Source organism: Phaseolus vulgaris, chromosome 9 (genome assembly GCF_051622355.1).
Source record: "Phaseolus vulgaris cultivar YP4 chromosome 9, ASM5162235v1, whole genome shotgun sequence".
In the NCBI taxonomy this organism is placed as follows: Eukaryota; Viridiplantae; Streptophyta; class Magnoliopsida; order Fabales; family Fabaceae; genus Phaseolus; species Phaseolus vulgaris.
Window position 1 is genome coordinate 10,155,347 of NC_143506.1, and position 26,181 is coordinate 10,181,527.

Below are 26,181 nucleotides of genomic sequence, written 5' to 3' on the forward strand. Positions count from 1 at the left end.
ATAATTTAAAACTAAAATAATCATTTTAGAAACGTTTTTCTCAAAAATAACTACGGATATTGTTATAAAATAAGACAGAATAGGAATAGAATAATTAGCATAACTAAATATTTATAAAAAATAAATAGGAATATAGGCATCTGAGTAAATTAAAAGAAAAGGATAGACTAAAAAAGAGTAAGAAAATTTCTCCCGATAATTTACTATACAGAGATGAAATATAATAAAATGCAATATTTAAAATCAGAGACTGTACAGAATGTACCAAGCAGCTACCATTACAATTAGTTGATTTTTACAACTTTTTCCTTTTTTTTTGTTTTTTGTTTTGAACCATCAACAGTGAAGGAAATAAACACAGTATACCATCTGACCAAAATCAAAGGTCCGGGATAACATCCAGGATTTATTTTCAACTTCCCAAATTACCCTTCTTTAAGGATGTCAAAGCTCGTACCCACCGGTCACAGATCTGCATGCATGTCAACACTTATCAGTCAACCAAATAGAGTACCGTACAATGCTACTAAGGTTCAGTGATTTAACTTGCAAGACAAAAGCATATGAAATACAATTCGACTGATGTTGTCTATGCTGAGAACATAGTTGAGACGGCACCAAACATATTAATGAAAGTTAGCAAACCTTTAGCTTTGAGCACATTCAAATGGACGCAAGCGTAACGAACCCTCAGGAAAATCGTGCATACCAAACGGTTCAAAGGGCCTGCAGAGAACAAAATCACTACTTAACCCAAAAGATCTCCGAATAGTTGATTCTTTCTGAAGACACTAGGGATAGGCCAATATAATTAAGCATATCAGTGTAACACAAATAAAAAACTAATAATGAATCTTATCAAACTGTCAAAGATGAGAAGTGCAGCCTGCCTACTTCATAATACTTGGTTTAAATCAAGATCTTATCAAATAAGTGATCTCTAAAGGTGGTGAGTAATATAGAAAATTGGACATGTATTTCAAAAAAGCATCCCAATATTAAGAGAAGAATGACCGACTAAAATACAAGTCATGTTCATTACTATGCATTGCCGCCATCAATTAATAAAAAATTATGTCTAAAATTCTTACAGTATAGAATTACGGCTACGAGATAACTTTTGTTGATTGCTTTCCATAGCAGCCAACACATCACCAGTTTCTGGTCCGGCTGAACCACCAGCTACAGAAGATGGAACAGGAGCACTTGGAGTCCATATCTAGAATAATGTTCAGAAAGCTTCAGAGATTGAAGTTTTTATTCCATTCAAGAAATACTAGCATCATATAGTCACCATTCTCACCTTTATTGTGCTATCAATCCCACTGGTTGCGACAACAAAATCAAATGGATGGCATTGTATACAATTTACAACTGTAGCATCAGGAAGAAAACAACAGCTACAGACAACCAAAGAAAAGAAGACTAAATAAAACCTGAAAATCATAAGGAAAACAGTGTTTACCAGATCCATCACCATTTAGAATTTTTATGAGTCTACCAGTACGCTTTTCCCAAATAAACCATCTGCCATCATCACTTCCACTGGCAACATACTCTCCTACAAATAAACATTTGAGATGATCTTGAACAAATTTCCGACTGTGCCAGACCAACTTTTAACTCAAAACTAACCGCTTATGTTAGGCTCGTGCCTCAACAACAAAATAAAGTGAGGAAGGTGTACAGAGAGGAATAAAGAATAAGATAGGGAGAGAATTAGTCTATTTTATATAAATAAGGGGTCAAGAGGGCTGAAGGTAGTCTATTATATTTTCCATTGTGGCTTATGATTTAACATCTGAAAAACCATTAGTTAGGATATTTATGGATTCTTTACGGTTTTTCGACAGCCTCCACTGCATCCACATACATAGATTTTTTTTTTCTTCCCATTTCAGCAATTGATATTAAAACTATTAAAGCCAACTGGTTTTAGTATATATACATTTCTCCTGTGCAAACAATATAAAGCAATTGTTTAAGGGACTTAGCCCATAATTTATGTTATTTTGTTATTGATTCTCTTATTATCTTCATCTATAAATAAACACCCCTAAGTGTCTATTTTATAGAAGGAATAGCAACCAAAAGGAAACGGAAGAAAAAAAATATTTTATATTTGGTTGGTATATTAGGACTCGCTATGCAGAACCAATTCTAATTTAGAAAATCACATATGAAAGAAATAACAGACCTCTTAGACCAAGAAAACTGGCCTGTTTTATGTCCGTCCCAATATTGCAGTGGCCAATAAATCTACGTTTCATATCAACAGCTGGTTCAGGCTGCAATATTAACAATAGAATTTTTTTTATCCAAAATGTATAAGTAATTTAATATCAGTTCATTAGGTTGCAATTTGAATGTTGTTGCACCATTTCCACATAACACTAACCATTACATTCTAGGATTGTGCATTAGAACCAATAGAGAGAAAGAAAAATAAAATCAAATGAAGCAATTACAAAAGCCCAGGAAATAAAATTTAAAGAGAGAAATATTTTATGGATCATAGTGATGAGAAATCACCAACAATTATTAAATTTGAAGATAGTAATATGTACCAGATAACAAGGTGATTCACATGGGCCACTAGCACCTGCATTGTCTCTAGAGTCACCTCTCCGGTGAATTCTAACATTTAAACTTCCATGAAGAATATTTGAATCGAGATCATGTGCCTCGTCACCAGATATTGATGTTTCAAAGTCCAACTCCAACTCCTCATCGTAATCAGAATCATCCCTGTCTGATCTTGGACCATCTTGTGGAACATCACCATTAGCCTCGGGACCATAGAGTATGTCACTTAATGATAGTATTCTTCCACCTCGAATGTCAGACCTAGATGCACCATCATTGGCCTTGCTATTTTTTTCAGCTTCGGCTGTTAAACCAGTTAGGTCCAACATAAAATATTAAAAATATAGTACATAATTCGGATCATAAAGAGAAATATTTGAAAATAGATTTTTTCTTTAGCAGTTATGAAAATAAAGTAACTGTTAAGTACTCTCTATCTTTGGTTGACAAAAGCAAAATATAAAGCTTGTTTCAGAACCACAATGGGTCACAAACTTCTTTTAGGCAATACCTAAAGCAATATCCTTTTTCACATTCTCCACTCTTTCTGCAACTTCAGATTTGTGTGGGGCCAGTGAATGGGAAGCAACAGCAAAATCCAAAGCATCTTCATGTCTACCCAACTACAACGAAATAACATTAGTATAATGGATTTTAAAACTTAATAGGCAGGTTCTACTATAAAAGGGTATACATGACAAAAAAATGGCATGAAGTCAAAAAGACCCATACACAAGTCCCTCCAGGCAAAAAAAGGCAAAACATAAACACATACTTTAACTGTTATGTCAAATATGCCTTCAATCTCAGTTTTCTTTTAACAAAGGCACAAACTTTTTGAAATCCTGTACAGATATTCTTTAAAATTTTATCAAGTTGGGGTTGACACCTATAACATCAATTGAAGATATCACAGATAAACTGGTCTCAATTTCAAAATACTCTTTGGTTTCTCTGTTTCCTTCTGGGTTTCAATAGGGTTGGTAAAACAATTCTATCCACAAGTAAATTCATCCCTTTCATACATTGGATCAAATCCATCCATCTAATTTTATAAATGGATAACGATCCACCTATTAGTTATCAAAATTCAATGAATCCTCCTATCAATACGAAACAGATTAAAATTAATCCAATCAATTTTTTCACAACTAAATCTTTCTTATATGTACTTTTCTTAAAAGTTTAAAAAAAATGAATTTGTCTCAATTTATTTATTAAAAAGTTTTTCAAAAATGTTTCAAAATTTATTTTAAATTTTTGAAAATTTGTACTTTTAGATATACATCCATGAAAAAAAATGTTAATGGATGTAATGGATTGAATCTTTTCTTAAATGGATCAGATTGTTAATGGATCAAAATGGACAAATAGATTTTTTGGTATCCAAGCCTTCCAGTTTACCACCCCAAGATTTCTATGATCTTGTCTCTTCATGCTTTAGTTGCAATTTTCTTATCTACAGCAAATTTTCAGTAGTTGAACTATCTTGTTTCTCACCTGCCATCCTAGTTGGCAGGGGAATGTTACAGATTTTAAGATTTTAAGTTTTATATCCCTTTGCTAGTCCCACCCCAATACCCAAAGACATTAATAATAATTGATATCAATAACAAGTATTTCTGCCTAAATTATCTCTCCCATTTTCACTACTACAGCAACCCTATGCAACCAAAAAACAATTTTTTCCATGAAGATAAAAACAGAATACACGTGCTCAAAAAATCCTTTCACTATCAATTTCAATCTTGTATAAGTACATTTCCATTTTTCGCTTTTATGAAGCTTTTGTTTCTGCTAACAAACAAAAAACTATACACTCTGACATCATATTTTAAATAAGAGGCTTAACGAGTCTCAAAAACCAGTATAATGCATTATTTCAAAGTGAACATTTTCAAATTTGAAGTTCATACAATAAAATTACCTGTGACAGTGCTTCTGACATGTAATACAGTGCTTTGTAGGAGGAATTATCAATTTTTCTAGCAGCATAGCAGTCTCTTATAGCCATATGCGCATCATTTTTCCACTCCCTCTGGATCAATAGTGGAAAATTCAAAACATGTCAGTCCAGCAAAAATGATAAAAAAACTAAACTGAAAGGAGGAAAACAAAATGCCAAGACCGAAAATAACAACAACAATAATAATAATAATAATAACCTTGATCAATAGCGCAGCACGAGTGCACAAGCATTCATGTTTCAGTGCAGACCCAATGATATGGCTATAGCCATCCAAAACGTCATTACATGCCTCAATTCCATAATAGGGCGTCCCATTGTCCAATGATTTCTTAGCATATTTTATCAGTTTCGTGCACTTGTCAAGCTGTAAAACCCAATTAGTCAAGAAAAATATTATGCAAAACTAAAGTGACATCTCTTAGTTACAGCCCTTATCTGCTGGAAAAATATACGTAGGCATTCACCATCCCCCAACAAAATAAAAACTGCATACCTTTGCAGCAATGTTCTTTTTAATAGTAAATCCATTAGGGGAGACATTAGACACACAAGACTGCAACTCTGTCCCATTAATTGTTGGAGAGTAAGTCATCATCTTTGATACGTCTCCTGAAGCATATTGCATCTCATTCACTCCAGCTGCATAATGAAAAAAAATTAAGTACTGTCTCCCCTTTAAAATCTGCATAAACATAGAAACCATAACATAACAGAATGGGAGTTACTTCAGTAACACAGTTATAGATAGTTGAGAGCATCCAAATCCACACCATAATAAAAACTTAGAAAATAACTGACACATCAACGAAAACCTGTCGGCAAATGAAATAAGTACTGCCTTCAAAAGGATTATTTAATAAATTGGAACTTCTGTTTAGGTCTTCAAAAGATGCATTGTGAGTTCCAGTTGAAAAACCTAAACAAAGAGTCCAAAATATGCAGGATCCACAAGTAGCTCACATCATGGAAGACATCAAAGTGAAACACAGTATCAATTAGCCTCTTAAAAACACAAGAAAAAATAAAAAAATAAAATAAAGGATATTCACTGTTAAAGCTTCATTCCATTATTTATTTAGAGTTTCAATATTTTTTAACAAAAGTTCATATAACAACACATTAGACTTATGTATCTGATAATGTGACTTAAAGGTTACAACTAAAACAAGCATAGCGTAACCAAATAAAATGACACTGCAAGAAAAATGTATCCCTTTCCACCCATTCATAAAGTAAACTATCAGGAAGTTAAAGAACTTCTATAATTTATCCATATCTCAAGTTGAAAAAACAAATAAAAACATATTATGTTATACTACTACTGAAAAACAAATAAACAAGGAGTGAAGAATCAAGGTTCAAAGCGATACACTTTACCATGATTTACATTCATCAGGTAAGCATGCTCTCCACTATAGCTGAGGAGAACCTCATGTCCATCAGGACTGAATGTAACATGAGTTAAGTGTAAGCTTGGATGTCCCTGTAAAAAAGATACAATTTGAGAGCAAAAACATTTGGCTTGAAGTGTTATAACTAGTTACATGTCCATAACACACCATATACCAAGGTGGAAATGTGAAAGCAAATTTGATAAAACCTAGAACATGTAGGGCATTAGGGATGGAGAATGAAAAATTAACATGTAGGGCATTAGGCATTTTGCAGAATAGAGATAGGAAATACTAATGATATTTGCAACCTGAGCAGTTTTTTAATACATGCATACTCCTATGTATCTTAAGTTCATTTTCAAAAAACACCTGTTTAAAATTAATAATATAACCAATATCCAAAGAAAAAACTGTCACCACTGTCATTTCCTTCATGAGACACTAATATTTCCCTGAATACCACCATCTCCTGAGACATAAATATGCCCAACCCATGTGTAAAAATACTTTTGTTTAGATTTATGATGAGAATACACAAAGGTTAAGTAGGTGGCATTCAACACAGTATCAATCCCAGTTAGCCCTCTAGAATGAAATAGAATTCCCAATTTTGTGGTGATATTGCATTTCCTACAACAATCATGAAACATGTAAGGTTCTCAAACTCAAAAGTTTATGCAAACTCATGGATACACTTCAAAAGGGTTAGGTATATGCGATGAAAAAAATCTTGATTGAATTTTAAAACAGTGCATGAGCTTTATATATATATATATATATATATATATATATATATACACACACACACACACAAATACAAAGGTCTCTAGCATCTTATCTTCTTGTAACTAAACAAAATATTTTCTACTAACTCGACACTCCCTCTCAAGTAGGTGAATAGCTATCTATCATTCCCAACTTACATGCAAGATCATGAAATCATTATGTGGGAAGACCCATGGTAAAACTAAAGCCCATATGAGATGTAACAAGCAATGACAATGTCATCCAGTTTTTCTTGAATGAAGTGTCAGTCTGTCTCTATGCTTGGTCTTATCATGCTCAAATGGGTTGCGAGCAATGCTAATAGCTGATTTATTATCACAATAGAGTCATAGGTTTTTCACATTTCACTTTAAGATCATTCAAAATAATTTTCAACCTTTACAACTCACACCATGTGTCATAACTCAAACCTTGCAACTACTTTTTGTTTTTTTCTCCTTCTCCAAATCACCAAGTTTCCGCCTAAGAATTCAACCTTCACACTAGACACACTAGACCTTGCAACTACATTTTGTTTTTTGACTTCTCTAAGTCACCAAGTTTCCACCCAAGAACATGCAATATCCCAAGGTGGACCTCCAATATGTAATTGACCCTACATAATCTGCAGCAGTGTACACCTCCATATTTATTTTTCATTCCTCTTGAACAACAATCCCCTTCTTAGACCTGTCTTCAAATATTGAAGGATTATGTTCATTAGATCATGCATGAACTGAGTGACTACACTCACAACATAAGTTATGCCAAGTCTAGTGTGGGCTAAGTAAATAAGCTTCCACACAAGTCTCTAATATTGACCTTTATTCACGTGACATCTCCTTTGAGGTCAGTGTGGGTGACTCTCATTTGTGATAACCAAGTTGCTTTTCATATTGCCTCAAATCTAGTATTTCATGAGATGACCAAACATATCAAGATAAATTGTTACTTCGCTCTATAAAGATACATTACCACTTTGTTAATTCCACTGACCAATTGGCACATATCACCAAACCATTGAGGGGCTCTAGGATTGACCATATATGTAACAAGTTCAATGCATATGATTTATATGTTCCATCTTCAAGGGGGTGTTAGACATATTATACATATATTTCGTATATGGGCTTGGGCCATCCTTATTTAATGCTTTGTATGATATACATATATATGTTCATCATTTGTGCTTACACACACTAGAGGATTCTATCACATGAATATATGTCTTTCCTCTCTATAAGAACAATATAAACACTTCAGGAATTGATAATCACATATAAGTCAAGCCAGTGACTCACACGATCAGAAAGATGCATTGGACAAAAATAATTAACGCAAGGAGGAGGAGACATTATTTTTCGACAGGAGCTAAGAGGTGGCAACATCCTTCTATCATATAAGCGTGCAAAGGCATCACTACAAGATATAGAAAGTCTAACATCAGTTTTGAAATACAAGGATGAATTAATTAACATAATTAATCAACAGAAATATTTACCTCCCACCAACAAGGACCAAATATGGCCTAGTTGAACTAATATCAAAAGACTTTAAAGAAAGGACTTGTTTAGGAGGATCGGCAAGTGATCTTTTAGATCCACTTCGTAAGTCAAGCTGACATTAAACATGAAAATCAGTTAATTAAAAAAAATACAAGGATTCCAACTGTAGAAAACAGTGATCATAGTTAATCAGCTAACTTACAGTACAAAACTACAAAAACTACACCCTAGGAAGATTGTTAACACATACTGACTATTACTAGAGCCATTTAATTTCCAAATGTTTAAGAAAAGGAAATAATGATAGCATCATGAGATCAAAGATGCAACCAAGATCTCAAGCATAGAATTAACAATTCCCTTGAAAAATGCCTTAGTCATATAGGTTTCCCATGTGCACTTATAGTTAGCAATCTACATGAAAAATCAAATTAAAAATTTGATCCCTCCCCTCCATCCAAGTGCAATTTTCCATTAATGTAAAATGTATAATAAATAAATATAAAAAAACATTTTCTTATTAAAAAAAGGCGGATAACGTGGAAAATTTAATCACGTGATTACATCCAACATTATTACAAATAAGAATATCCTGCTCAAACCTACCTGCTGGTGAAAAGACTATAATGGGATGTTTTCATTTTAATGAAAAAGAATCAGCTTATTGATGAGACAAACATAAATGCTACATGTTGCTTCAGATGCTCTAATAGCAGATGAATTATTCTCAGCAAACCAATTGGTAATTTGGTAAAATCAAATATTACAGAAATGGAGGATAATCAGTTTTCCCAAATCACATATATGTATGGAAGAGATGTAAATTTTAAATTTACAATTCAACTCAGATGTTCATACCAGACAAGGTTCAATTGCATCAAAACAATTAAGTATGAATCCAACTGAGTTAAACCACTTACAAGAATATTTCGACACTCTTGGTGTGAAGACCCAGCTGGAGGACAAGAGGTACCTTCCCGAAAATCATGTTGTCTGAGGGTCCCATCTTCACTAGCACTCCATACTATATTAGGATTGCCTTCTTCAACCTGAAAAAAAGAATAAGAAAGACATGAAAACCAACAGGATACAGATTAAATTAAGCATTCCTACATAGATTTTGTTTTATTTCCTTTAACCTCATTGATGTAATGCTATTCAAACTATGCTAAATTGGTAAATTATTGGACCACATAACTTACAGCCAATTTCTTGACTCTTCGAGCATGGCACTGATAAAGTGCAGATGGAGCAATGATTGAATTGTCGCTAGATCCACTTCCACTTAAGCGAGACAAGTTAAATAACCGGACCTGACAAAATGAAAAATAAATGAAATAAGAAAATTAAAACCGCATTACTTATTATAAATATTGGAGAATCACAATACTACTTCAGCATCTCCAGCTCCAGAGGCTACAAGCTCATCAGAAGTTTCTGGTATAAACTTGGTACAAAATATATTTGCAGTATGTCCTGTCTCAATTGAATGTAGAAGTTTTCGTCCAGAATAGCTCCAAATATTGATCTGCAAAATTTCAGATAAACAATTATTTGTCTTGATTTGCACTTATGACTAAACTTATCAAACTACTCATGACTCAATAATTGTAAATTATAAAGCTAAATTATATCAGACAAAACAATCAAAGAATTTTTCTAAGTAATTTGATGCTTTTTTTTATAATTGTCTATTTTGTTTGAAAATAAATCACAAACAACTGAGAGAACTAGATGCAAGCACGGAAGAAATGTCAAAGTCTTCAGTAGATGTAGAGTGCAAAAGGGAAGTAATAGGATCATGGACAAAGAAAATAATTTTAGTTCCCATTTTGTTAAATCTTATGGCTACAATATAGTAGATGAGACTAGAATACAAATGCATTCAAAATAAGTGGCTTACCCGAGTATCATCGGATCCGGATATCAACAATGAACCATTCGAATTCCAAGCCACCGCATTGACACATCCAAGGTGGCCCTATTCAGATCAGGAGCAAAAATATACCAGCGAAGTCAACAAACAAAAATAAGCAAACAACTGTATGGATAATGCTATTCAATAGATGTACCATCATATAAAGTTTTACATTGCAAACCGTTTTTAAATAAAACATTAAATATATCATACAACCTTGGTCAAAGACATGATAAGTATGAATATAAGTGCATTTCTGTGCATTCAAAATATACAAATATAAAGTGATAGAATCACTAAACCCGCAAGTGACGATAAAACAAGAAATCAAGATGAAGATAAGAACACCTAATTTCGCATTTCTTAACTTGCCAATAAAAAGACACAGATGTATATGATCGAATCACATTTTGAAAGAATATTCACACGCTATTCCAATTGCATGTTCACATATGACAGAAAGTACTACGATGCCGGAGTAAACTAAGATGCGTTACCAACCTCTAACTCTCTTTCTTGAGAAAGCCTCCGAACGAGAGAGGAATGAGTCTGCAAAGTGTGATTAACATCCTAAAGAAAACAAGAGGAACATGCACGTGGTCAAGAATCATAAGAAATCATAAGATACGGCAAAAATCTTGAACGGAAATCAGAGCACGGCTTTCATCGAAAATCGTCATGCTCCAGATTGAGAATCGGAATTTGCAAGAATCTCAATCGCGTGGTGTGAAGACGCTTTGAATTAGAGTAATAGGGAAAATGAAGAAGAATACCAGTGGAGAGTGAAGATATCGTGAGTCAAGAATCGCGTGTATGTTGCCATCGCGAAAGGGAACGGAGTCCATGGCGGTGTTTGGCTGCCGTGAGAGAAAGTTATAGTAAGCAATTACTCCCTCACTCGGTCACTCCGTGAATGTCATCAATCGTTCCAAACACTTCTTTTCTCTTCTCTTCCAGGTTTCTTTTTTTTTACAGCCAGTCTTGAATAAAAAGAAAGTGTAACAGTGACAGCATAAATAAATAAAAATTATAGGTTTTTAATTATCTATAGGTTTTTATTATAACTGTTTTATTTTATACAGTTTTTTCCTATTTTATTCTTATTTTATCATTTTATAATTATTTTATTTCGCATATATTCGTATTTTATATTTTTATCATTTATATATATATATATATATATATTTATATTTAATATTAAAATTTAATTAAATGAATATGAATACAAATGAAAAGGTACATAAATTATTTAATTGTTTATTGATGTATTATGATAAACAGAGTAAACTTAATAGTTAAATTTTCGCAATATGGTAAATTTATAATTAATAAATTTAATTTTAAGTTTACAAGTGTCATGCACTATAGTAAAAGAATTTTAAAAAAATCATACAATATAGTTTTTATCTCTTTTATTTAATTACAAGTAAAATATATATTAAATAAATTTAAATTTATAACACAATAAACATAATTATATTAAAACAATTATATTTAAGATTTGTAAATTTTGTTGTTACTAATATAAAGAAATATAAATAATGAATTTTGAACGAAAAAGAAAATGTGTTTTTTTCAATGAATTTTGATAACAATTTTTTTTAAAACTAATATACTGTCATAGAAAGCAGTTATCAATTTAAAAAAAACAATTTTTTTTCATATCTTCTCCTTTTTTATTTCTTCTTCTTATTTGGTTTACTGTTACTAAATCTTATGCAATATATTATATTTTTATTATTTGTATATAGTAGAGATTTAAGTAAAATTTTATAAATATTTAATCAATGTAATTTATTCTTTTGTAAAACTAATAAATTTAAATTTAAATTTTGATTTTATTAATATGAATAGTTAAATTGCATGATTTTTAGTAAAAATTTAAAGAAATTGGATTTTATATAGTAACTAGATCTGTCAATAATTCAAATAAACGACAAACTAATATTTAAAATCAAATAAAAGATATTATTATTCACGTATTTATATTAAGAGTGCAGATTTATAATTTATTTTAATAAATACAAATATATTATATCTATATATAAAAATATTCCTTTTTATAAGAAATTTAAGAATGATATTATAGTTTTGTTTTGAAAACTGTTTTTCCAAAACAAAATTACATAAGTAAATATATATAAATTATTTAGTTTTTCTCTTTTTTCTACTGTGGCTTATTAAACAACTTTCTGTTTTTTTTTCTTCCACTTTCATTATGATTTTTTTTTACTTTTTATTTATTTCACGTTGTAATTCAAATAAATCATAATACTTAATAATCTATTTTTTTTAATCTTATGAGAATAAATAAATAAAAGTTATAAATTTTTAAAATTAAAAGAACGATATGTTTTTATATCATTTGATTATTGTTATAATTTAATTAATGAAAATATTTGTTAATAATAATTTATTTTTTTAATAATAAAAAAAAATCCCAAATATCAATCTTTAATTTTATTTGGTCTTCCTTTAAAAAATAATTTAATATTTTTTTTCTTTAAAATACACAAACTAAAAATGCTGTGTTTCCACTAGTTTAATTATAAAATAGAATAATAGGATGTGAATGAGATTTGTTTGGGTATATGAAGGTGTGAAGGAGTAGATGTTGCGTTATATGTAAGCGCCCTTGGTGGTGGCAATGGATGATTGCCACCTCCTTCACTTCTATAAACACTTTAACTTAAATACTTCACAAATTAAAAATTTCACCACATTTTCCCTTTTTAAGAATTTTATTTTCAGATATATATTTTTATTTGACAAAAAAATTATATTCTAAATTATTATAATTAAAGTTACCTGTATGGCATAACACAATGGTCACTTCAGTTTTATTTTGGTTTACATATTTGGACAAATTGGATCAACTACAAAATGTTTCATAAATTAATACAATATGGTATAATTTAATTATATACTTCAAGCTTTAACTCCTAATTCTAAATTAAGACATCTTGCAGAAATCATTGATAAATTTAAGAGTATATTTTTATAAAATTTCTCCATAAAAGTAACATAAAATTTAAGACACTTGATATTATGCCGTTTCTATTATAGTAATTACTATTTCAGATTTTTATTTTTTTTTAATTTCATTACGTTATTTTAATTATTATTTTATTTAATTTTATTTGATTATTAACAAAAATACATATTTTTACAATAAAAAACATTTTTTTTATTTTTTAATTTATTATAATATATATATATATATATATATTATGTTACAGTAAAAATTATATGATTACTTTTTCTTCGATCTTTATACCATTTTTAAAATTTATAAAAAATAAATGTTTTTAAATTAAAAAGTTATTTATATTCTTATTTTTTATCAACATGTAAAGATATAATGTAAAACATATAAATGTTTGTATTTTTTTATATTATTAATTCTATCGATTTTTTAACAATCTTTATCGACACTTTTTTCTTTACTTAAGTTTAAGAGTGGCAATGTGGGTTGGAAAGGGTGACTAATTATTTCATTTTTATTTAAATAAAGAAAAAATAATTTTTTGAGTTTGTCAACTCATTGGATTGTAGGTGAGAGGAACAAGTCATCAGTGTGTCTTCTTTTATTTATTGTGTTTTTGAATAATATATATCATATTTTTAAAATAAATTCTGATAGAATGTATTTATTTCGATATTAGATTTAATCAAATTATTTTGCTGTATACAGATTAAAAAAATAACCCATCCACTTACTATTTTATTTTTAAGAATTGAATTTTACACACATTTTTATTATTATTTTTACTATATTCTAATGAAAATTTATGAGTGGTTATTAATATCTAATTTCATAAAAAAACTTATTTACATTAATTTTTTTATATAATTTGATTGATTAAAATATCATTGAAATTTATTTTATTTTGTTATCCATTAAACCTTTTTAATTGTAATATTAAAATTTAATTTAATTTAATTTTATTATTGTTTTTATATTTTATTGTAAAAAAATATAACCATCACTATAATCAGATAAATAGGTCCGAAAAAAAAAAGCAAAAGAATTTGTTAGAAAAAAGATTTAAAAGTGATACCATTCTATAACAATTGCTTCTTCCTGCACCTCTATCACTTCTTCATCCACCTTCCTAAACTTTGAAATTTCCAAAATTATCCTTAGATAAAAAGATAAAAATATAAGCAATATTTTACACTACAAATTACATAATCCAGAAGTGGTAACAGATTACTTAATTCATAACATATTTAACAACGCACAATACTGAATTACGTAATCCATAACTTATTTAAGAAAATAAACCTACTAGATTATATAATCCAGAAATCAAAATTATCACTTTTAGATTACGTAATCTATAACATATTTAACCACTAACAATACCGGATTACATAATCCAAAACTTATTTAAGAAAATAAACCTTTTAGAGACTTCCAGATTACATAATCCGAAATGTTTATTTTCTTAAATAAATTGTGGATTATGTAATTCGATATTGTTATTGGTTAAATAGGTTTCGAATTACATAATCTGGAAATGATAATTTTTGACTTATGAATTACGTAATCTGTAATATAAAATATTGCTTCTATTTTTATCTTTTTAATAATTTTGGGAATTTCAAAATTCATGGAGGTGACTAAAGAAATGATGGAGGTGCATGAAGAAACAATCTTCTATAAACAGACAAGTTATTAATTTAGTCCATATAACCTATAAGTGTCAGTCCGGCCCGATCCACTTTTGGCGGCCCAGCAACGGGCCAACTGACCCCTGTTGGGGTGTTTCTTCCTACACCCTACATTTTTCTTCTTAGACCACTATATTTTTCAAAATATCTAAATTATCCTTAACATTTTTGGATGATTTCAGAATATTGGGTGTTCCGTAAGCAAAAAGTATTTTAAAATAGAAAATTAAAAACAAAAAAATCATTCTAAAATATCCTGGCAGTTTCTTCCTGCATCCCTACATTTTTCTTCCTACTCCTCCACAATTTTGTAAATTCCGAAACTGACCCCCACAATTTCAGGATCTGAGAGTGTGCTACGGATTCATCAATCCAGAAGTGAATCATGTTGCATTCTGGATGAGGGGGTGTTCTGGAAGCAAAGTTTGCATAAATTATTGATTTATGGATTGCTGAATTTGGAAGCTTAATTTCTATTACGGATTGGTGGATCTGGAATGATTTTTTTCAATTATGGATTTCTGAATTCATAATGCATATTTTGAATTACGGATTGACGGATCCGGAATGGTTTTTGGATGTTTTGCATTTTTTATTTTGGATTAACACTATCATTCATGTATTACCTGAAGCATCAATATGGGAGATTACCGGATGTGTCAATCCAAAAATTTAGTGGAAGCGCCCATCCGAAAATTTACCAGATTTCATAATCTGGAATACAAAAAAAATAAATGTACAATTTATATAGGGACACTTTTGTCTTTGCTTAACCTTGTGGAAGTGCATGAAGAAAAATGTAGGGGTGCAGAAAGAAACTGCCAAATATCCTTTCTATAACACATTTTTTTTAACTTTTTAAATAATAAATCCATGATTCAGAAAATGTGTGTCGTATATTTTAAAATGATTAGAGACTGTCATTTTCAGGAACAGGTCTGTCCTTTCCAAGAACAGGTCACAGACTGTCATTTCTACAAATAACATACATTACCAATTCTAGAATAATAAAAAAAAAGACTAACCTTCTTTTCCAACGTACCATGCTTCCAAAAAATCTAGTTACCACGAAATTGTCGTCGAAAACCACACAAGTCCACTAAAAATACACCAAAATCAAGAATAAACGGAAGGAAATTCACCGTCCCTGTTTGCTCTCAACACTATCCATGAAAATGCAGAGAAGAAATGGTCTGCGCTGACTTTGGATTTTTGAAAGTCTCAGATTAATTTTGTAAATTTACATGAATGTAGGGGCGCAAAAAAAAATAAAAAAATTATACGGGTGCAGGAAAAAACTCCCCCATTTTATCACCCTACCTAAGCTTACTCCATTTTCATCGGATCGGAAAATGTGAGAAGCTCGTTCCATTTTGATCTTTTTGGTGTGAGTTTTAACCTCCCCTCTCCATACAAACAAGCTTTGTCTCGATATTGAATTTTTAAACTTAGTATTTAACCAATAATTGTTTTAATTAAAATATGTTTAAAACAAATTAAAATAATTAATTAATAATAACTTTCTGCTGAACAAAACACTGTTTTTACCCTATATGCAGTCAAGATGCATTTTTTTTTTCATTATTTTATATATATATATATACTAATCCAATGTTCTAATCCTAAATATAAGAGATAGTATCGGTAGAATCATTCACCGATTGTTTCAATATGTTTAATATAGTCTTATATCACTCAGAAGTCGAGATTAATAGTAGTTTAAATGTCCATTTTTTCATTAACCTATTAAAAAGATAAAATCGTGACAAAATTTCAAACTTCAAAGTAGATAGATGCGATGATTGACCTAAAATGTATCCCAATGATTTATACTGTGTTTATAGAACATTAAGATCACTTTCATAAAATAGATACATGTTTCTAAAATTGAGGGGTTTTTAATAGTAATCTGTATTAATAGAAATGCCCTTGAAGAAATGCCAGGGTGAGAATAACATGCATCTCGATAGAAATATTATATGTAAATTAAATTTGTGAGTAAAAGATCACCTAAAATTAAAAAGGCTTCGTGATTAAGCATGGTAATGCAAACTCGATTTGATCTTTCCCACCTCTGATTGGTGTATAAGCCGACAAGCCTCCATAAGCAAGATACTAAAAAACAAACAACATTTTATAAACGTTGGAACAATAGTTTTATTTTAATATTTCACATATTTATTCCATCTTATAAATTTCATATTTACAATAAAATTTAAATTTGTTAAACAAATATTTATATTAAATAAATATTGTACCGACCATTCCTTGGGCATTGTTTATCAATGATAATGTTGGTGCCACGTAAGCGGGTCTCACGAGTGGCGTGAGTTAGTATCTCGCAAAGCACGTTCGTCAATGAGCCAAAGAGTGGTCAAACATCGGTCATCAGGATGTACCAACGTGCAACTAGACAGTGTGGAGAGATCGGACATTCGGAACCCAAACAGTAGAGTTGGGCCACGAGAGGTGGATCCCAGATCACACGCTAGTTACTAGTAAGGGAGAAGCCTAGATCACGAGGGCCCATGCGTGTAGAGTGGATGACGTGTTCAGGCGTAACACAAAGTGTAGAGCCACTAGAAAGATATGACTTGCGAGGGTCACGTTCCAGGGGTGAGTTGCATGCATGACACGTGAACAACTAGGGCATTCCTAGAGGCGGGTGACCCCAAAGATCAGGTGCACGAGGAGGCACCCAGGTGGTCCCGTTAGAGGTTGCACTCCAGTTAGGGACCACATGCGCTAGGTTTTCCTGAAAGTAGGATAACAACCGTGCTAGGCTCGCCCCATCAGAAATGTCCATTTCGGGTAAAGTGGAAACCCTAGTTTCAGTTTATAAATAGTAAGGTAACAAATTTGGCAAGGTATGTTATTCCCTTGTGCTACTTAACACACAGTGATAGTTATACAATTTGGTGTTTCCTAGCCCTAGTACTGACTTGAGCGTCGGAGTGCAAATGACCTCTAGGACGCCCTTTGTCTTGTGTTTTCAGGCATTCACACAGGAACGACACGTACAAACGCAAAGATTCTGGACGAAGGAGTGACGTAGGTGCACGAAGACACTTCGAGTCAACCGACAAGAACAAATGTATTAAAGTTAAATTTTTTATTAATAAGAAAACATAAAAAAATATTATAATATTATAGTTTAAGTTAAATTATCAGTATTTTAAGAGTATTATTATTGTTATTTCATTTCAATAACATTATTGAAATATAATGGATGTTACAAAAGTCAGCCCTTCAATTCTAGCATTAATCCGTATAGATTTTTTTTTTTATCAGCAAAATTAATCCGTATAGATAATAGACTATGTGGAACAAACTTAAACGGATTAACGGATTAGTAAATTAATTTAATAAATATCAAACATGTGTTTGTATTTTTTTAGGAGCTAACGGAAGATTTGCATGACTCACCCACATTTTCATCCTTATTTTCAATCAAAATTATTAGGTTTTAACTTAGATCTATTTTAGTATCCTCATATTACTATGTAATACTATATAAATGTATTTAGAACATAACATATATTATCTGAAATATATTGAATTTTAAAAAAAAGCAATATTAAATATAATATATTTTTCTTCAAAATAAAATATTTATCTTATTCTTCAAAATAAAGTATTTGTCTTATTCTTTACGTGGTTTCTAGACATTTTTTTTAATGTGAAATAGTATAAAAGTTCAATACAACTTTTACATTACCCAATATTTTTCTAATTACTTTATACAACTTTTACTTTTTTATAAAATTAAGAAAAAAAAACTTTACATTTTTTTATTCAGACTCAATTTTGAAAATGGACGATTTCATCATGACACCCATAAAAATGATTTCATCGGACAAACATAAATGCCACTAAAAAATACTTGCATCGTTCACATCATTTCAAAACCAAGACATTCAGATCACAATAATGTGTTGATTCTATTTTACTTTGGTAAATAATGTTCTCCATCAAAATCAAATTTGTAATGGTTTACAATATTTATCATTCCAAAAAAAACAACGTGAAACACTAGAAGAAAATCATGAAATAGAAATCAATTTTTAGAGACCAAAATAATTAGTTGCAATAGTAACTAAATTAGAGACCATTTTAGAAACTAAACAAAATTTTAGTTTCTAAATTGGTTTTTATTATTGTTAAATAGTTTCTAAATTGATATCTAATTAACAACCAAGGTTTTAGCAATCAAGTAGTTAAAACCTTGGTTGCTAATTAGATACCAATTTAGAAACTATTTAACAATAATATAAACTAATTTAAAAATTAATTTTTTTTTTAGTTTCTAAAATTGTCTCTAATTTAGTTACTGTTGCAACTAATTATTTTGATCTCTAAAAATTAGTTTCTATTTCATGATTTTCTTGTAGTGCAAATTTACGAAACAAACAAATTTGGAAAAAAATCTTACCTATCAAACAAAATATAAGGTGATGTTACTATATAATACTATATAGTCATTGATGTCAAAATAACAAACTGTATGAACATGGAGTAATTACATGGTTTCTTGATCACTTATATGTAATTCTCATAATTCATTGATGCAATTTTTTTATAATGTTTTCTTCTAAGGACCCAACAAATATAATAATGGTGCTTGGATGCAGTATAACTTAATCTCTGTATAACTGTTTTTCCTTTTATAAACATTACACCAAACTAAAAGAATGTGCAGCTTAGTGAATCGCAATGCATGCATGGCACCATTTTACAATCTTGTGTAAAGTAAGTTGAGCATAAAAGTCCCTGATCATGATAGCAAGAGAAAAACCTCATTTGTGATGATAAATTAGTGGAGGAGAATAAGCTTGTTTGAAGCTGAAATTGAATTTCACAAAAAATGAATGCAAAGGAAGAGAGAGAGAGAGAATATGAGAATAGAAATGTGTGATAAGTGATGACCACTTGAGAATTGTCTCTTGAACATTCACTTTCATTATCTTTTTTGAGTTTTATTCGATTCCCTTCCCACCAAACCATCTAATGGAGACTTTACATATAATGTGAAGCACGCCTTCTACTCTTCAAATGTGATGGTTTAAAGTATTCAGACCAACAACTCTTTCTTTAACAAAAAGTAATTTGTTGTTCTGTCCGCAAATGAAACCCCATGCATTTTCTATACCCACGCTTTCTTATCAGACTCTCCCTTACAGGAATATATGCCTCCTTATCCACCAAACCCTTTTCCTACTCTAATTCATTTTTTAAACATAAGCTTACTTCAATTATCACAACATAATTGTTCTATCCTTTTTCTTCAAATATACTATTACAAAGAGAAAATCAATAAAAAAATATTATTGTTTCTAATTGTAATATGATAAAGGATTGTTAACAGATACCACTAAAAATCAATTAATCCTTTCAAACTCAAAAACCATGTATAGTGAAATTGGAACCAATATGTTAAACTCTAGTAGATGTCAATGACAAGAATGATGGAGGGACAGAGCCTCTTTTTTTTTAATTGTGTAGATACAGACCCTTGCATATAATAATAAAACAAATGGGAATTTCTAGAGCACATGTGTGAAGTTATAAATTAAATGTTGACTAAAGGGAGGGCATCCCAAAAAAATGTATTAAAAAGGAAAGGAAAGGAAAAACATGTAGATTCCATTTCAACGAGTTTCTCGTCAACAACTTTTAAACAGGAAAATATGAATGAAAAATAAAATCATTTTTTCTGTAAATTAAAATTACCTTGTAAAAAATTTCTCATGCTTTTTTTAGTTATTTTAATTTAAGAAGAAATATATTTTAATTTTAATCAGACGTTTTGTTTTAAATCTTGACCAAATGTTGCTGAAAGCAATGGTGGACATTTGATGGTGTAGAAGATGAAGCAGGTTGAAAAACACTGTACAAGATTCTTTGTTTTGTTTGATACTTACCCATGCATGACTCATGACTATTCATTCATCACAACCCTCTCTCTCTCTCTCACGCACACATGAATGCACTCCCTAATAATTCAACCAGTGGTCCCTCCCTACCCCTTTATCACCATGGTGCAGGGCATCAATTCTCATCACCATACGAATCATCCAAATAAGAATAATAATTACACGAGCAGAGGCAATTGCAATATTATAAAGCTTTTCCTAACAACGATGTAAAAAAAAATATGGATTTTGAATGTGTTTTCTGCATATTTTTAAAGAGAAACTCTTTACCACTTCCTTATTTGGTTGACAAGGCCGACAGCACTTTTTCATACCATAAATGCGTGCATGCGACGTAAATACAAGCAAAAAGACAACAGTAACACCATCCATAATAAATAACATGCAACCAAAGAGATACATCATCCAATCCTCTTTAAGTAGTCCATAGTCATACACCAATTACGATACACACAATGCAACCCCATAAATGTAGTAAACACAACTCAAAGCAAATATCTGTTTCCTACACTGCTGTAACCATCCAGTGGCACCAAGTTTCCTCCATCTCTCACAGCCAGTGAAAATTTTCTTCATTTGTTTACAACCTACAAAGGAGTAAACATGACAAGGATACAAAAAGAGGAAGCAGGTTTTGGGCCCCATATCAGCATGCACTCGTTTTATGGACCCTTATTTGGAACGACCAACCACCCTTCTCATTCAATGATTCAAAATGCTTCACTTACCATGCTCTGGTGTGAGTGCTACTTTTCTCTTAGACTAAGACACAGACTAATAATGATTCAAAGTCCCTTTATTTTATTGCGCTTCATACACTGAACACTTCCCTCTTTCCTTGAACAATGCCTAACATAGATTAAACTCACTAGTACCAATTACCACTTTATCTACGAGCGCCAATAATTCAGAATATACTCAGTATTTCAAACTTAATACGTTGCTCCCAGCACAAACTCCTTAACAACCACGACCTTGTTCATTTAGCGGACTCCATGAAGTATTAACCAGGCAAAGCAACAGAAGTAACACTATAAAGTACTACTTAGTGATAGGCAAATGACATGTCTGGGAAAGAATTCTCCAACTTACAAGGCATCAAGTCCGAGTGCCTGAGCCTTCTGTTTCAATGATTTCAAGCTGCGTATTGCATCATCCAGGAGCATGACCGGTCCCTTGTCTTTCCCTCCAGGAATTATGCACTGCAGAATGCTCAGAACATCTTGAATCTTCTCCTTTTTCATCTTCTTGTTGCCAGACAGGGATCCACAATTGCTGTTACTAGAACATCTTGATTCTGAGTCATCACCTGTGGCTGAAGATTTGTTCATATTCTGAGAACTGGCGGTATCAATGAGTTGTATGTCATCATAATAACCATCCGATAGCTTCCTCTTCTTGGTTTTCCCAACGGAGTTCGCAACTTTATCCACAGTTTCATCCCTAGAGGTTTTGCAGTTATCATGAGTGGTCATTGTACTAGGAGAGTGCCCAGTGCTTGTAACTTCATCATCATCATCATCATCCTGGGTAGAATAGTCATCACTGTCCGAGTAAAGCAGGGCATTAATTTCTTCTGTGTCTTCATGCATCTCGCTTTCAATGCTAGTTTCATGATTCTCATGAACCTTGTCAGCCAAAGTTGGCTCAGTCATATGATTCAAATTCAAATCTCCTCTAAAAGAAGGTTCATCCCCCTTCCAATTGTTACCACCATGTAGTTTTGAATGCCAAGAAGCAAGGCACTCACAGGGACTCCCAAACCTGGAACTATAAACAACAGTTGTTTGACCAGCCGTCTGGTCAATGACAAGAAATTGTTTCCGTGGTGAGCTAGATTCACCAAATGAAGCAATTTTGTCCCCAAAACCTTTCTCATGGTCAACAGGGGTTTTTCCCTCACCGGTGAAGTTGGGAGCAGGGGTAAATTCTTGTCGAAAGCGAGGCAAACAATAAAACCAACCACCCGGTTCACTGGAATGTCCTAACTGCAACTGGGGTAATAGTGCAGATGACGCAAAAGCTGGCATTGTCTGATATGTAGAAACCATATTTACGCCCGGGTTCATGGCTGCAGACATACCACCTAGCTTCCCTACATCAAGGGGATTCAAATTTGGTGATTGCCATCCTAATTGTAGATTTGGTATCCAGGTTCCACAATCTTCTCCCATTTTATCAGAACAATCACCTAACATTTACAATATACCATAAAAATCAATACAATTGAACGGCTACAATACAAGACATTTTTTTAATGATTGAATGAATGACTAATAACAACAACAACGTAAAATATACCTGAAGAAAAAACGATTTCAACTCAAGAGCTATTTGTTACAAAAGATACTTTGTTTCACGAACAAGGAAAATAACTAAAAGAACCAGCTTAACCCACCGAAACGGAGCAAGGCAAATTACGTCACAGGTTTAAGCAAATGACGGAAATATTCAGCCTGGACAATAGCCAAACACATAAATTAACAGTTATTAATATGTTCCTCGGCAGATCATGTGCACAATATAACGAAAATGTTGGCAATTATACAGAGGTGGATCACATACCTGGCATTCTCTGAGAGGTTGAAAGCATGCTATAACTCTAACTATAATGGTGGAGCTCCCGGCAATTCCATTTTCATGTTTCAATGCCCGAAATCTCGTTTGACTCGCCGCTTGGCACACCATAACTACTTTCCAACCCTCTTCAATTCAAAATGCAAGAACCACACTTTTGCAGAGAACAAGTAATCCGATCAACTCCACCAAGTGCAACAGGTTTTGAATTTTGTTAAACAAATAAACTATGCCCAAATTACTAAACAAACTCCAACAACTAAATACTCCTAGAAAAAGGAAGGAAAATGGTATTTTAGGCTAATTTGTCTTTGGAAAAATTTGCTAATGCTACCCTTCAGCTGATCTGACGGAAGTAGCAAGGAAGAACAACAAAGAAATTGGATCCCATGGAAACTGCTTAAGGAGAAATATGGGGATAGTTTAGATCACGCCGCACAAATTACAGAATCACTTTACAGTACAGATTCAACGAAATCCCTTTGCGAAACACGTCAACAGAAAGACTAAGCCACCACCGCATGCTGTTGTGTCCTTACCCACACAAAGATAAAGTCTCCCCTTCTCCTTTACCCAACCTCACTCACCAACCTGCAACAACATAATTTTCACATCAAAAACCGTCCACTGATTTCTCTTTTCAATACAATCAAAACAAACCACCAAAAAGACTAAAACTTCCAAGGAATCCTGAATCCTACGCAAGTGGGACTCAGTTCAATCCACGAGTAAGTTTCCATTATTGAACTAAACTTTTTCCTTTTAAATCAAGAACAAAAAACCTTAAAATTCCCAAACACCAAACTTAAAAAAGAAAAATAGCCCAACAATTATCCTTTGACCTGGGAAACAAAAAACCATATACAATTCCAGAAGAATTGCTAAGCTAACTATTATTGTAGGAAAGGGAAAGAAAAGCGCAGGGTATGCATAAAATGAAAAAACTTACTTAGAACAGAGAGAAGCAAGAAGAGATGGAAAGTAGAGTTGAATGAAGAAAGTGAGAAATTAGAGAGAAAGAGAGAGAGAGAGAAGAAGAAGAGTGAAAAGGGTGAAAGAGTGGGTGAGGAAGGACAAAGAAGAGAGGAACAAGCGTGAATGGGTACAGCCAAAGTGGAAAGTGGATGTGGAAACTCCAACCCACAAGGTAGCACGGGAGTTGAATTATATAGAGCATGCATTGACATATATGCCCTTGATTGAAGTGCCTCAAATAATTAACTATTAAATTAATAATAGAAAGCCAAAAAAGGCAAAAAAATTATGAGAAGAAGAAAATAATTGTGCTGCGTTGTGGCTGTGTGTGGACTGATATTGATTCATACGTGCGTGCGTGCGTGAGGGTTGAGGAGTGCACGCAAGGTATTAAGTTTACAATGATGAATAATCACAGTAACTTCAATTTAATTCAAGCTTTGTAGGTAGAAAAGAATGAAGATAAAAGAAAAGTGCGTGTGCGAGATGGTTGTATCATGTGAATTGTTTTTTGGTTCGTGATGGGGCCAACTAACCCATGTGTGTTGTTCAATATGGTTGTTCTATAATTTGTGTTCAATATACATAACAAATACTACATGCAATGTCTTTTTTATGTTCCGTCAAAATCCTCTCAGTATGAAGATTACTGAACAAAACATTAACTAATGTTGAATTTTTTTCTTCGTGGAAGAATATACTGTGTTGTTGACTTCCAAAAACCATGACTCAAGCTTAAAATATCTTGACATGTGCAATAGTTTAAGGGTTAGTTTTATTCAATCGTGGCCATTCTCTGCATCATGCATTGGACCATTCACAAAATGCACATATCCACTTTCTATTTCTAATATTCTACACTCTCACTGTCTTCTTTCTATGTTACTTTTACCGTCGCAAAAAGTTAACACTTCTAAATTTCATAAAAAAATATTTTTAGACATTACAAGTCTTTTTTATTTTAAATTTATCTTTTACCGGAACGCTCAAATCTAGATGACAAAATCTACAACCATTGACATATGTAGCTACTCGATCCATTTTATATATTAAGATATTTTTGTCAGCAAGTACCTGCAATTTTAATTAGTATATACCTTTAATCACATGTCAAATAGTTTTCTATTTATTCTATATATATATATATATATTTAAGAAATATTTATTTAAATTTTTTCAGTTTCTTTTTCTAGATGTATTTTTATCACTACATTTGAGTACATGGATATTTATAAACTTCGTAGATACTTATATGAATTGAGATTTTTAACATTTTAGTTTAATTTTATTTATTAATTATTAAAATAAATAAGTGGTGTGAAGATAGAAGTATAATCAGATTTTTGACCAAATCGTACCCTATTATCGTGATTTATTTATTTTAATATTTTTTTAAATTTTGACATGTTCCAGTAATTAACTTGTAAAAGAATCCCGGTGAGTCTCCTGGGCAGCACTTTGATGAGAAAGTAGAGTGAAAAGAAGTATGCTTAGGGTGAATAAATAAGTAGATAAAAGGAAACAACAGCACAGCACATAGACTGTGAAGTGACAGGGTATGGTTGCATCCAATAAGAAAAATGAAAATGGTGTGACCCATGATTTGGTGAGCTGAAAGAAATCTTAAGCACAGATGAGATCTGTAGGCACCCAACTAAAAAGGCATATTTTAGGAGTAGCCTTATTAAAAATCACAATAATATGCATATTTTGATGCCCTTTTGTTTGGAGTGGAGGGAGCAATAAACCACCCCAATCAACAACTTTCTTTACTTGTTTAAAAATCCATTTTCGGTTTAGATAAGTTATTCAATAATGATGATATTAAATTTAAAGAATTCCTACGCACGTCTGAATGTTATTTTATCATCATGCTCACTTT

General features: G+C 31.6%; 2 protein-coding genes across 2 annotated transcripts; both read right to left on the minus strand.

The window, feature by feature from the left end:
• Window positions 1–214: 214 nt before the first annotated feature.
• ASG2 (transducin family protein / WD-40 repeat family protein) lies at window positions 215–11,124 on the minus strand. The gene is made up of 20 exons (XM_068624806.2): window positions 10,911–11,124; window positions 10,639–10,707; window positions 10,123–10,200; window positions 9,613–9,747; window positions 9,422–9,532; window positions 9,140–9,268; window positions 8,216–8,331; window positions 8,016–8,133; window positions 5,933–6,038; window positions 5,049–5,194; window positions 4,752–4,919; window positions 4,514–4,624; window positions 3,098–3,209; window positions 2,568–2,890; window positions 2,198–2,288; window positions 1,466–1,561; window positions 1,304–1,374; window positions 1,092–1,219; window positions 646–726; window positions 215–472 (listed from the first exon to the last, which is right to left on the minus strand). The coding sequence occupies exons 1-19, from the start codon at window positions 10,980–10,982 to the stop codon at window positions 648–650; spliced, it is 2,259 nt and encodes a 752-aa protein (XP_068480907.1). The 5' UTR covers window positions 10,983–11,124; the 3' UTR covers window positions 215–472; window positions 646–647.
• Window positions 11,125–21,098: 9,974 nt separating this feature from the next.
• Window positions 21,099–24,478, minus strand: LOC137823160 (transcription factor bHLH143). The gene is made up of 4 exons (XM_068628309.1): window positions 24,274–24,478; window positions 23,313–23,915; window positions 23,049–23,203; window positions 21,099–22,938 (listed from the first exon to the last, which is right to left on the minus strand). The coding sequence occupies exon 4, from the start codon at window positions 22,919–22,921 to the stop codon at window positions 21,836–21,838; it is 1,086 nt and encodes a 361-aa protein (XP_068484410.1). The 5' UTR covers window positions 22,922–22,938; window positions 23,049–23,203; window positions 23,313–23,915; window positions 24,274–24,478; the 3' UTR covers window positions 21,099–21,835.
• Between the last annotated feature and the right edge of the window lie 1,703 nt (window positions 24,479–26,181).